The sequence below is a fragment of the Monopterus albus genome, unplaced genomic scaffold (genome assembly GCF_001952655.1).
Source record: "Monopterus albus unplaced genomic scaffold, M_albus_1.0 scaffold25.1, whole genome shotgun sequence".
Taxonomy (NCBI): domain Eukaryota; kingdom Metazoa; phylum Chordata; class Actinopteri; order Synbranchiformes; family Synbranchidae; genus Monopterus; species Monopterus albus.
Window position 1 is genome coordinate 1737887 of NW_018127905.1, and position 14214 is coordinate 1752100.

The 14214-nt window shown below is 40.5% G+C and overlaps 1 protein-coding gene across 1 annotated transcript; it reads left to right on the forward strand.

Moving 5' to 3' along the window:
- Window positions 1–8149: 8149 nt before the first annotated feature.
- On the forward strand, window positions 8150–13116 carry rwdd (RWD domain containing 4). The gene is made up of 8 exons (XM_020594980.1): window positions 8150–8388; window positions 8870–8950; window positions 9633–9742; window positions 10092–10242; window positions 10603–10708; window positions 12243–12292; window positions 12420–12422; window positions 12507–13116. The coding sequence occupies exons 1-8, from the start codon at window positions 8365–8367 to the stop codon at window positions 12537–12539; spliced, it is 558 nt and encodes a 185-aa protein (XP_020450636.1). The 5' UTR covers window positions 8150–8364; the 3' UTR covers window positions 12540–13116.
- The last annotated feature ends 1098 nt before the right edge of the window (window positions 13117–14214 follow it).

Consider the following 14214-nt stretch of genomic DNA (forward strand, 5'->3'; position numbering starts at 1 on the left):
AAGTAGATCTGGCTGCTCAAATGTTACCTCCTGAGCTTGATAGTATGATCTCATTGGCTATTCTTGTTGACTGTCTGAAAAACAGTCGGGGGAAAGGAAGCAGCTAATGTAGGTGAGCAGAAGCATCTTTTAACCAGACAAACTCACCAGCACCCACCCGATACTCAGCAGAGATGAAAAAAAAAGGAAAAATTGCCTATCGTGTTTTCATTACCCTAGCATTCCAGTATTTCCTACCTGGAAAACCCAACAAATCCCCCATGAGCAGCTTTTGGTGACAGCAGGGAGGACAAAACTCCCTTTACCGGAAGAAACCTCCAACTGACCCTAGCTCTCAGTGGGTGGCTGTACTGCCTCAACCGGTTGGGGTGAGTGGATAGTTTTCATAGTCATCATTCCTGTCATTGTCATCACGGAAGCTGGAGCTTATTTAGTCATCTGAGTTGTTTGTCCCTGCCAGGCTTGTTCCCTCCCAAGAACTCCAAAACACACTCAGTATCCCCACATCAGTGATAATACTTTGCAGGGGTGGGAAAAATTCTCCTGCTAGGAGGCCTCCCATGTCCAGAAAATCTAATAAGCTTACGAAATACAAAACTTCAACCTCACTAGGCCTATCTGAAGCACGGGTCACTTGGCAGAGTGAGACAACTGAGAAATTTAACCCTAAAGTAAAATAAAGTCATTAAAATCTGGGTGGTGCTGATTTTCACACCAGCACTACACTTAACAGGACAGGCTTACAACATTGCAAAGCGTAACTTCGCGTGTATGGAGAATCGCTTATTGATTGATTGACAACTAAGCCTGCCCAGGTACTTCCACCAATTAATGATGGAAAAATGATCTAGCCTTTGTGCAACTTAGTGGTAAAGTTCCAAAATTCAAACAAACAGTCTTCAAATAGAGTCAAGAAACACTTGGACACGTTCAAAAAAACTTCAGAGAAAAGGTTACAGTGCAGTTGCTGCAGTCATCTCATCCAAGGTGGTGTTGGACTCAGGTAAAGCTGACTGACCTTCCCTCTACTGATACAGTCCCTTCAAGATTCCATCAAGTCAGTCTCAACTTTCAAGACAACACAGGTTGGTGCAGACATCTATACCCATCTCCGATGGATCAGTTACGGTCATCAAGTTGTTCTCTCCAACTCTAGTTTCCTAAGGTTAGGCATCCAAGTCAAAAAAAAAAGGTCACTCAGTCTTAAGTACAAAGAAAACAAAGATTTAATGAATTGGACAGAAGTGGATACCGGACATCTATGAAGAAATCAACAACTCGTGGTGCAGAGGCATCATCGGCGAGGGTTTGGTACAGCGCAGTCTTCATCTTCTACAGCTACACACAACTTCTGTGTCAAAGCATCCCATGTCAATTTCTCTGGTAGGACAGGAAACAGCTTGTTGGTACACTAACTTTTCAACCAGAAAATACAATGTACTTTTCTCTAATTTATCTAATATTACAGCCCATCTACCCACCCACTTTCCCTGACAATGGCTTTATGCTCCTTAACTGGTGCTTTCAATTACTCGACTAGGGTGTTGTGGAACACAGTACAGTTAATTTAGAAAGGAGAGGAGAAAAGACTACCTAGTCAGATTAACCATGGTCCTGAAAATAGGTGTGTTCGTTAAGGACAAGAAATGTCGGTTTGTTAGTTTAAAAATGTAATGCTCAACTACAGGTGAGTGGAAGTGAGATGTGTGCTGGCTTCTTTGTCCCTCTCCTCCATTCCCAGCTTAAGGACACAATGCATTAACTGAGCTTTATATGCCTTTATCCTGTTGGGTCTATTATGTGCTTCCTTATCTTGAACTGCGATAGTCATAGCTTGCTCTTCCTCAACAAATCTACCTCTTAAACATGTCAACATCAACTGCACTGTACATCTCTTAATAAAAGCGCAATGGCCTACCATGTCAGCTGATTCACAAAACCAGATGGATCCTTGTCTAGTTTTGGAAACTGCACAACCATGGCACACAACTCCAACTCAGTGGGGGTCCATGATCTATCCTGTATTTGCACACTAATTTGCCTTGACTCTGCCTTGTTTCTCTAAGTACCTGCACTTCTCCTGCAAGTACCTGTCACTTGTCCAGCAAATGTACAGATTTAAAAACAGACTCAACTACTATCCATAACTTTAAAGCTCGAACTCCTTCGCACACTGAGAAGAAGGGAAAGGAGAAAAGCCTTGCCTTCTTAGGATGCGAGTCGACTCAGTTGAGCGTGTGGAGAAGTCCTGGCTTACTTCATCCTGTATGTGTTTAGAACTGTGATCTGGTTGCCACTCTGTACTGACTAAGTAAGATAAACAACACACAACCTGTAATGTTTCCAAAAAGCAGCAGTGTAACTATCATTCATTTGACCCTACCAATGTGTCCCATGTTTCTTCTTTACTCATTTTCCCTCACTTCATATTTACATGTCAGTTTAGAAAACACTTTCAGTGTACATTGTATAGGAATATATGGAATTAGAAAAGAGGATAGGCAAATTTATGTTGCCAAGCTAAAAGCTCATAAGAAATAACACTTTAATAACTGAGGTACTATGCCTGCAGAGCTCAGCTCCTTCCTCTGTTAATTCGATACAAGCCTGTTAGCCTTGAGCCATTCAGCCCAGAGCATAACCTTTCTATAAGAACATTAAAAAGAGTAAACCTCAATAATAAAACATGTTCAATTTGGTGTCAACCTGTATAAGTGACAGGCTTTCACAGTATCACTGCGTTGTTCTCATCACTCACAATAAGGCAAATACACCCAAACTGGGTGTCCAGAAGCTTTTTTTTTAGAGTCATCTGAGTCATTTGTGTCTGCCAGGCTTGATCTCTCCTTATTGATTATTGGATGACTGATCTGAGGGAACCCCAATCCACTGACTCCCTTTCCCGCCACTGATAATCAGGCTGTGTTTGATTTGTCTGTGCCGGTACGTCGTTTGTTATGTAGTGGCAAGGGAGGGGAAACCCGTTTAGTTAAATGTACAGGCTGCACATGAGGTGACCATATAATGCTGATCTTCATCAGCTGATAATAGTATTTCCAGAAAATAGTCTATTCATTCATATTAAGCAACATGATGTCTCTGCTTTTGAACACAAAGTGAACAGCCTATACCACTGAATGAATGCTGCCCCAAAGAGCCCAGACACAAGGACACAATTTTAATGTCAAGTATGATTTTATGTTTTTTTTTTTTATCCAAACATGATTTTACACAGTCTAGATAAAGGAATGGATTTTCAAGCTCAGCATGATTCAGATGTCCTCTCTGCAGAGTTTCTGATTCATAATCATGGTGGTCCTGCCACCCTCAGTATGTGTGTGTGGTAAATGAGAGGCAAACTGTAAAAACTCTTAAAACTATTAGAAAAGTGCTATATAGGTGCAGTCCATTTAAAGGCTTTTTGGGGGAGGTTTTCCATATCTCAGTGGACATATGTGCCATATGCTGTACAGATACAGCCCCTTGATGGAAATTTGTAATATATGGCTATAAAAACAAAGCTGATTTGATTTGACCAGTTTATTACTTTACTGACAACGGTTCTGTGAGCATGAAGATATTGAACTCCAAAGCATGTTCAGAAATTAAGCTCTTGGCACCCTCTTGTGTCCCTATAAAGTTCTTGCCTATTAAACCAGAGGATAGTATGCATTCAACCCCACAACACAAAGAGTTAGACAGCCATCTTCCTTTCATATGAGGATACAAAAGATTCAAATGGAAAGGCAAACAAAGTCAGATCTAACCAAATCCTTTCCATTAATAAAATGTTTATACACTTGTAATACTGGTTTGCAATTTGACAGTAAACACAGGGAGTAATAAGAAGAGGAAGAAAAGTACAATGAACATTTTTATGTATTGAAGGAAAACTGTGAAGAAGGTAAATGTCATGTGGAAAAGAAATTAAATATGATTAAGTTCAGTATTACAATTTAATATTGTCTCTCAAAGATTCTCATATGTACATTGTCAGTATGTCTCAATGTTACTACATTTATAGGTTTGAGCCTGGGGCTGAGAGCCACAGACAGAGTAGGAAAGTTTATAAATATGTTAGGGTTGGCAGACCCTGAGTCTGGAATACAGGTAATGTGGACTCCAGAAGTGGAGTTTGAGCCAGGAACAGAGAGTCTTTGGAGATGATTAATGAAAACATTCTTGGCAAATGCTTTCACTTTCATCCGTCTTGCGCTGGTCCAAGAATTTCACCTCTAGCGGCACAATACGAATGCCCCTCTCTGGGCTGATAAGGTGAGGTTTAGAGCTGGTGGGGGAGCCGCTGCTGCCAGGAGGAACACAGCCAGGTGAGAAGTGGAGCCAGGAAAGGAGACACTTCGACCAGGAGAGGCACAACCAGGTGAGCTCGGGCAGGAAACACTGCTGCAAGGTGGAGCAGCAGACAGGTGAGTCGTCGAGGAAGTCGTCCACAGGAAAGCTGAGCAAACACACTGCCACAGCAAATAGTGGATGTCAAAGGTCAGGCTATGAGACAATTAGGGCTAATGAAGGCTCTACAGGTGAATGGAACGAACTGGCAACAAGCTGAGACTTGCATGCTGTTTGAGTAGGACGTAGCTGAATTGGGAGCAGCTGAGGCAGTCAGCCATGCGGTGCAGCTCAGCCCGGAGTCAGAGGGAAGAGAGAGAGGAAAAAAGGGAGCAGGCATGACCAAATAATGAGAAAACACACTGTTGGTTTTGGGCTTTTCAGGGGGATTTGCTGACAGTAAGAAATATAAAGAAAAATACCAACCTTCTCCTTTTACTAAAAATAATGTAGAAAAGATGTGTGGCTTCCCGAGCTTATTGACCAAATAAACCCTTCTTATCAGAAAAGTGCAATAACTGAATTCATTTAACAGTGAAAGCCAGAGCCTTCTCAGTGACCTCCTCTATCTTCATCTCTCTTGATCCTCCTCCTCCACCATGGCTACCTTCCTCACCTGAGGGGAATAACTCAGAGGATCAACATAATCACAACTCAAATACCATGTGTCATTTTCAGTAGCACAGTGATTATCACTGCTTCCCCCTAAACACTGAATAGTGCCGCTGGCATTTAGCATGACATTCTCATCAGTCCATGTACTTTTGGTACATCAAAGCTAATTTACTATTACACTGTGACTTTAATTAAGCAGTGGTGCTGTAACTTTGCATGAGTATTGCACCAGCTGTCTTTGCCAGTTTGTTTTGGATGCTGTTAATATACACTTTGTATATGTAGAGAATATTAAGTTAGTTTTTAATAGTGCATAAAGCTACAAGGCCACTATATTGGAAGTTCATTTCTGCCAGACAAAAAGAGGAATGTTAGGAATGACAAAAGTATCCGCCATGGTCACTCATTTAAGATTCAGATGGATTCCTTGTGGAATATTCAGATATAATAAACTGGTTAATATGGCAAAGGAGAGCCAAGAGGCAAAGGCATATTATATAAGGTTCTTCAGAGAGTTTATATACACATGTGAAATGAAAAAGAATGGGGTTAGATGAGGATGGCAGATATTGGAGATGTAACAAGACAGAAGGCACACTCATTTATGCTTTGTGGGACTGCTTCCTTATAAAACAAAAAAACTGGGTAAAAAAGTTAAGGGTTTAGTTAATTGTGTGACCTCTTTATTGTACCTGGGTTGCATCAAATACAGGCAAATATACGTAACAACCTAATCACTGAACCAAGACTCTTACATGATATATGTATAGGTCTTGGGTCAATGATTAGGTTGGTCTGTTAAAATGGGAAAAACCCAAACTCAACACCATTTAAAATTTAGACTTATAAGAAAATATTGAGTAAATGTATGTTAGACACAAAGGAAACAAAGTTAATACATATGTACAGTTAACTTAACCGCCCTTGTATGGATGTTAGTTCAAATAATTGAAATTGATGTTCATTCAAAAATAAATTAAATGATTCAAAACTAAAACATCTATAGAAATTTAAATTGTTGTTTGGCAAAAGTGTCCTAAAATATATTATAAAATGGCCCACCCAAAAATCTTTTGTATAAATGCAGTTAATTAACAAAAAAATCATATTTTATTGTTGACTAATGTTGCACACAGTGACATGTGTTTTACTTTGGTTCTCTGGAAACACTGGTATACCTGTCTTTTAAAGGGGCAGTAGTTTTATGGGTGTTCTTGTGCTCTTGTTTTTATGTATTTTCTGTTTTTATTGTTTCGTTTTTAAACTGTTCTTTTATTGCTTTTATTTGTTTTGAACCTGGACCTTGAGTCTGTGATAAAAGTGTCAAAAAAAAAGGAATGTAATGTTGTTTTCTAATCCACAGAAATCACATGGTTGCCCAATCTCCATGTTTTCCCAGATAAATGTGGCACAAAATTCTAAAAGAAAGTTACTTCATGACTAACAGAATTTAGACATATGACTCTATGATTACTATTCTTCTACAACTGCAGTATGTATATAGCCTATAGTATGTGTTCATAAAGAAATGCACAAAAATATTTCCTGTGGGGAAGAGTTAGGCTGCATCTCATATGATAGCCACTGTGGTCAGATGTGAAGCTTTACTTTTAAGAAACTGTAGCATACCCCTTGGCAGTATATCACAAACATTATTCTAGTGAGTCTAAATTAAATATAGGAAATGTGTCATGTATCTGAATAAAAAGGTATTCAGCTAATATATAAAGTCACTGTCTCAATAAAGATGTAAAAATCCTGCTACTATTAAATATATAATATATTATAATAATGTAAGCATACTTTCCTCCGCCACACTCCAGCATAGTAGTGGACGGAAATGCACCTTAAAGTGGGATGCCATCCGCTATTAAATAAAAACAAGAAGAAAAAGAACTGCATTCAAAAATCCCTTATTAATATTCATATTCAAAAAGTTTGGCAAGAACAGTGGGATGATGTGAAACTGGTTGAGGAAGGCCGGCACCCTCTCCACACGGTCCCCGCTGATATACAGTGGCAAGATGTCGGTTTTCTTCCTCCTGAAGTCAACAATGATCTCCTTAGTCTTTGAGGTATTAAGGAGCAGATTGTTCTCTCTGCACCACACTATCAGCCTCTCCACCTCATCCCTGTAGGCAGTCTCATCCCTCCCAGAGATAAGCCCCACCACCGTGGTGTCATCAGCAAATTTTACAATGGTGTTGCCATGGTGGGCAGGGGAACAGTTGTGGGTGTACAGGGTGTAGAGCAGGGGGCTCAGCACACAGCCTTGTGGGGAACCAGTGCTGAGGCTGATAGCTGTGGATGTGTGTGGGCCCACCGTCACCCTCTGGCTGCGTCCAGACAGAAAGCTCTTAATCCATGTGCAGGTGGAATATGGAATTCCCAGGTCCACCAGTTTGTGGGGGAGGATGGTGTTGAACTATAATCCACAAAGAGCAGCCGTGCATAGCTCTCCTGATGCTCCAAGTGGGACAGCACAGCATGGAGGGCTGTGGCTACAGCGTCCTCTGTGGATCTATTTGCCCTGTATGCAAACTGGTGTGGGTCAGATATTGGTGGGAATGACATAATGTGTTCCTTTACCAGTTTCTCAAAACACTGAATAACCACTGGAGTGAGTGCAACTGGCAAGTAGTCACTGAGGGTGGTTATGTTGGGTTTCTTAGGCAGGGGAACTAGGATGGAGGACTTCAGGCAGGGTGGGACAGTGGACTGGGTCAGAGACTGGTTGAAGATCCTGGTGAAAGAGGAAAGTGTAGTAACTCACTTGAGAATAGGTCATACAAGTTTAAATTATACCCTGCACAGAATAGGTAAACACCCTACAGGTCTTTGTCCACACTGTAGTCAGGTAGAGACTGTAGAGCATGTTCTGTTCATATGTAGCGTTTATAATGAGCAACGTGCTTGAATGATAGCGTTAATGGAAAAAAAAGAAGATTACTAATAAATCACTAGAAAGTCTTGGGCAGTAACTGTCAGACAGCATATAAAATTGTTATTAGTTATTTGGCAGATATAGGTATTTTGGATAGGATTTAGTAGGTTATGCAGTTCTAAGAACCTTTTTTTTATTCCTTGGGCTCTATTATTGTTTCAGACTCCAGCCCAGCAGGTGGCGGTAATGCACTTAAGTTGGCTTGCAAACCGCAAATAAATTATAGGAAGAAGAGGAAGAACTGCGTTCACTTTGGTTCGTTACTGTAGGATAGCAAAGTGCGCGTGCGTTCTCTATCATGGTGACGCTCGCAGTACCAGCTGTTGAAGTTTTGAAATTATAAATATAGTAAAGTTTAAATGACAGAGATGGGTTGGTAACTTTTAAGAAGGTGGTCATTTTTATAAGTTTAAAACTCTAAACAGAGAGTACATCATAGAGAAACAAGGAGAATCATGACAGCTAACGAGGATCAAGAGGTATGAATGGATGATGATGCAGTTATAAGCTAGTTGCTGTTAGCGGCTAAGTGCTACCTACTCACTACAAGCGTGACTATAACGTTAGCACGTTAATCTAGGTTCAAGGCTCGGTTGGCAGCTTTCTGCTCGTTAGACACTAAACGAGTTAACAAGCCTGTCACTTTTTATGTAGTGTCGAAGACTTCTATTTCTACAGTAAAGTATCTGTAGCTGTTAAACCATAAATATCACAACAAACTCCATTCGAAGGTTCGAGGTAAATGTGTGTTTAGTTACAGATACGAATGTATGCAGTGCAAACCACGAATAAAGACATTTTGTCAAAAAATGTACATAAAGCCCTTCGGTGTGTATTTTAGCCGTAAAACATTAACATTATACTATTAAAATATGTATGTGATTTACCGAAGCTATCTTCCTACGTTAAGTGGTTTGAACTAATTTGATACTGTCCCGTCTCCCCAACATTCATTCACAGATGGAGCTGGAGGCACTTCGCTCCATCTATGAGGGCGACGAGTGTTTCAAGGAAATCAGTCCAGGGTCCTTCCAGTTTAGGGTGAGTAAAATGTTGGACAGGATGGCCAGGCTGGGACACAGACTCAGAGATGGGCGGTGCATTTGAATTACATGTAAAGAGTAAGTTAAACCCCTGGTTCTATGAAATAATATAAACCATACATTATTAAGAATCAAATAGTTTTTCCTGTATAAAAATGAGGCACACATGCTACCTTCTTTAGCTAACTTTGCCTCTCCTCCTACTCCCAGCTGGGGACATCACTGCTGCACAGTGGTTCTCTCCCTCCACTGAGACAAATCATGCCTGGGACTCCTTAACAACACAGTTGAAGAAGTGAATGCAAAAGATCATGTTGCATGCATGATATAAAGTAAACCTAATTTGACCAATACCAATTATAAAGCACCAGAAAAATGTTTGCTGTTGTTATTCATTCATTAATACTGATAAGCATCACATTTTGTCTCTGGCAGGGGTGGCTCTACAGGTTGCAAGGCCACCCTTGGTGCCACACCCTGGCTCTGCCCATGTCTGTACCATCCAAGTATGCTTTTAAAAAGAGCAGTCTGTGCTTCCCCAGCACCCAGTTTTAACAGGATATACATCAAATTAAAAGGAAACCTTCAAGATGCTTCTCCACTGGTATTAAGACTTTTGAGAAACTGTTAAGGTTGATTCTGTAGTAGTAACATGTCTTACTTTCTATTCTGTATCACAGATAGGAGACCTCGAGGACAGCAAAGCATTCATCCTGGATGTGACATGGCCAGAGATGTACCCTGAGACAGCCCCACAAATCTCCCTTGATGCCTTTTTCAACAACAGGATGTAAGCTGCAAACACAACATATTGTCAAATATCCCTCTTCTGTCATGCTTTAGTTTACACCAGTCAGTCATAACTTTATGACCACCTGTACTGTGTACACAGCAGTCAGTGTGGTAGTTGGTTGCCACTTGTGCAGCTCACTGCATCTTCTGTGAATCTGTTTGCTTCCATATTTCTGCTGTCAGGAATAACACAAATGTGTCGGAGACTTGGCTGTTTCTTGGTTCTATGGATGGCTAATGGATGTCTTCAGACTGAGTTTGTGTCTGCAGTATGATACTTGTTCTTGGACCTACAAATACTTCTTAATATGTTCTTTGGTCTTTTTGTTATTTTGGTTCTATAACAGCTCTGCAGAGACAAAGCAGCTGATCCTGTCAAAGCTGGAGGAGCAGGTGGAGGCTAACCTGGGGACTGCAATGATGTACACTCTATTTGAGTGGGCCAAGGAAAACCAGGAGGCCCTCATGGAGAACCATAAGCCTACTGTGACTGCTGTAGTAAGTACTTTGCACTAATGCAGTTTTTACATTTCTCAGTCTTATGTCCATCTTGCATCTGATTGCTGTGCTGTGACGTCTTCTTCCTTGAATTGGAGCTCTTTCTTTCCATATGTTGCAGATTTTAAAATTTTCTGGTAATGCGCATTACCTTTTGGGAAAGGTAAAGGCATAGCAAATCTGATATCACCCAGTACTAGACTGAAAAAGTCTTACTTCCTTTCCTCATGTGCTGCCCAATTTCACTGAGCATCGGTTTTAGAGCTCCATAATTTTATGTTTGAAAAAACTTTGCGTGGGTATTGAGAGTCATCAGGTTCAAAGCAGATGACTGCAGTACAATATTTTTTGTTGTTGCAGACATTAACAAGCAGCAATGAGGCGACTACCGGCTCAATGGCCAAGAAGAAGGAGAAGAAGGAGCAGCTGACTAAAGCTCAGAAGAGGAGGATCATCAACAGAACAGGTACATCAGTCAGGCTAGCCTTCAGCTGGTAATACTGGAGGATCCTTAATGGTCTTCAGTTGGCCATATTTATATACACTGCCATTCAAACATTTTGTGTCAATAGTGTAATCCAACAGCTAAACACACTTCCTACAACTGAAATCAAATACTGTTAGGATAGACAACACTGTTGCAGAAGTTCCTACAGATGCACTTGTAGGTTGCTTTGCTTTCACTCTTCATCTGAAATGTCAAGGACACCGTGCTCCCATTCCATCATTTTTCTTTCTCCTCTATCCACTCACCCCAACCGGTCGAGGCAGAAAGCCGCCCACCAAAAGCCGGGGTCTGTCGGAGGTTTCTTCCGTTAAAGGAGTTTTTCCTCCCCGCTGTCGCGAAGTGCTGCTCAGGGGGGTTTGTTGGGTTTTCCTCATAACAGTGTAAGGTCTAGACCTGATGATGTAAAGTGCCCTGAGACGGCGCTATACAAATAAATTGAATTCAGTTCTCCACAGCCTGGAGCTGTTTTATGGGGATCACTATCCTGCTATAGGATGAAACCCTGAAAAGGTCTGACTTCCTTCATGAGTGGCTTTTTTGCAAATACTGCTTCAGAGGGTGCAGGAACAGACTTTTCCAACAATACCTTTGTACACACAGAATCTGTCTGTCAGTTGACAAGGCTTCATTTACTTCCACTGCTGCAGGAAAGATGGAAGTTACCATGTTATTTGGCCCCTGAAGAAGGCCAGTTTTATGTGAAATTTACACACATTTTAAGTTTTTGGTGGCTTTTTCTAACCTTATAGTTTGTATCTTAGCTTTCTGTCATGGTTATTCACTGAACTTGAACAGTAGTGTATCTTATCAAAAAAAAACACACTAACCGATAATGGTCCCTATGCGCATAACCTAAATGAATTTGGTGTGCATAAATTAAGAGACCAGATCCACCAGGGTCTGAAGCACAGTCAGAGCTGATCTTACTATATGCAGTGATAATTACACCTGATCCAAAATGTGGCTGACCCAAACAGGGCAACACTGACATCAGCGAGTTACAGTCACAACAAGCAGCAATGCAGTGCATGTCGTTCTTATTGCACTCCACTGTTCACACACTGCCTGCCTCAAAAATATAGACGTATAGACACAGCACTGAGATGTGCTTTAGTACCTCAGGGCCCTAGCTGGCCTGATTAGACTTGACATACTTTGGTCTTGGAAACTAGGTACTAAGAGGACCCATGTTAGACCTCTGTTTTGAACCTGAGCAACCATGAATTTACTCACATTATCCATACATATACTATGAATGGTCTCTGTTACCCTATAATTACCTTATGTTATATGATGTTTACAGTGAGAACAATAAGAACAGTCAAATCCAAGACACCATGCCATGTTTACATATTTCCAGTGGACCCACTTGCTGTGCCTTTTCTTATGCTCCTTAGGTTTGACTGTCTTGTAACAATGATCACAGCCTATATTTTAAAGTTGGTAGTGATTCTCTGGACAGAACGGTTAACAGGAGGATTTGTGCTTTCAGACAACAAGGGGGAACTGCCCAGAGGTTGGAACTGGGTTGATGTTATCAAAGTAAGTGCAGTTTACATTTTCTCCACTAGTAAACACCTTGTCTCACTGAGCCTGTAGCAACAGTCTTAATAAACCTTTTCATGTTTTGTGTCTTTTCTCCCTGGTATTTGCTATGTTCATTCTCCAGCATGTAAGTGAAAATAATCTAAATTACCATTTATTCAAACAGTCCTTGACACAAACAAGTGTTATATAGTTTTCTTCTTTGTTTCAGTTGAGTAAAACAGGAGGAAAAGATGATGACTAAGCACGAGGGCAGTGATCTGCTGCTACTATATATATGAAATTGCAGTGAAGTCTGAAATCACTGCAGCCTGTTGATGCTGCTGCTCCCGTCTAGATGCCTTCACATCCGACCTCACCAACATGTTACACTCACAGTGACCTCCTCCACCCTGAGAACTGAAGCAGGCTGGGTAACACTGGACTTCAGGATACACACACATTTTGAGCTGGGATTTATTAGAAGCCCTTGCTGTTTTGTGTTTGTGAATGTCAGCCATGTAGAGGAACATGTGATTAGGTGTTTCACCCAGATATTCAGGGTGGAGTGTGCTTGAGACACTTGCGGTCACTGCTGTGTTTTCAGTCTGAGATTAGGACCAGCTGCCAGGCACTGGAGCCTTAATGTTGGCTTGTGGTACTGCAGTAAGTGGATGTGTCAAAGTGCCAAGCTGTCAATCTGAGTTATCATGTGACTTTGTGAAAGTGGAGAAATTTTTACCAACACAAAAAGGTTACACCTTTCACCATTTTATTTTTGGTAATTGTTTCCTTTTCCATAAGATTTAAAAATGTTTTTATATAAATAAACCTAAACTTGGTCTACTGCTTGTCTAACAGTCACTTACCATTGGTTTTATAAATTGTGTGAAAAGTTTGAGTGCTTGATTTATGGGAATATCTAGCTTCTCCTACAGCAGCTGTGTATGAACAGCATTTACTTACCTGTTGGTTTGTTCACATCATTGCTCAAAAGGTATAATGAATCAGTTATGACAGTTTGTAGAGAGGCAAGGTGTTGCCCACACAACAATCCATTAATTCTGGTCCAGGAATTAAAAAAAAAAAAAAGGATTCTTCACCATTGTGAGTTATGGCCAATTAAAATATTTTTGCTTCTAACTCCATACATGATGCCTAGTGCTTGGACATAAACTGGAGGATAACATCCACATAAAGTTCTACCACACAAACCACATGTGATCTGATCTGGTTACACGTACTGTATAGGGCTCATGGAAAACCAGCTACAGTGACAGAACAAAGCTGCGGACTTGCAGCTAAGATCAAAATCGAACTGCCATTGTTGACTCAGCGTTGAATCATCTTAAAACAGATGCTGTGGTAGATCTTTCAGAAAACTGCCATTAGTGAAATATTTTTAATAACTTCTGAACTAAGTGTGATGCCAACTAATAAGAGTAGGTTTTCATGGTCAAGGAATCATGAGGGTCAAACTATCATGAGAGTCATACTATCATGAGAATATTGCTTTAAGGTGGAATGACGTGGAAACTGATCTGCTTGGGTGGCGGTTTGCTCTCTCAAAGTGCTGCCTAGTTACAAACACAGAAACCCAAAACATGACATCTGCCCTGTATGACAAGCTAAAGAATCACCAAAGTCATCAGACTTCATCTTATGAGGATCGGGCATCTCCCTTCAAAAATTTATTGCAACAGTAACTGAGACAATACTTAGTTTTAATGAATATAAAAGAAATTTACACTATAGTGAACCAGTGAAAAAGTCCACAACCATGACATTGTGTTCCAGTGTCCCATCAGTCATCTCAATTAAATATCAATCTCTTATAAATGTGCATTTATTCTCTACAAGCCACAGTTATATAAAGACAGACAAATTTCAAATAATTGAGTACAATTAGGAAAGCTAAAGTTTGTTTGTCTAAAACTAAA

Bases quoted from the DNA above. Each gene is read 5' to 3' on its own strand.
- rwdd (XM_020594980.1), top strand. From the start codon at position 8,365: ATGACAGCTAACGAGGATCAAGAG. The intron at 10,243-10,602 runs GTAAGTACTTTG...TTGTTGTTGCAG, and splicing joins AGCCTACTGTGACTGCTGTA to ACATTAACAAGCAGCAATGA. The intron at 10,709-12,242 runs GTACATCAGTCA...TTGTGCTTTCAG, and splicing joins GAGGATCATCAACAGAACAG to ACAACAAGGGGGAACTGCCC.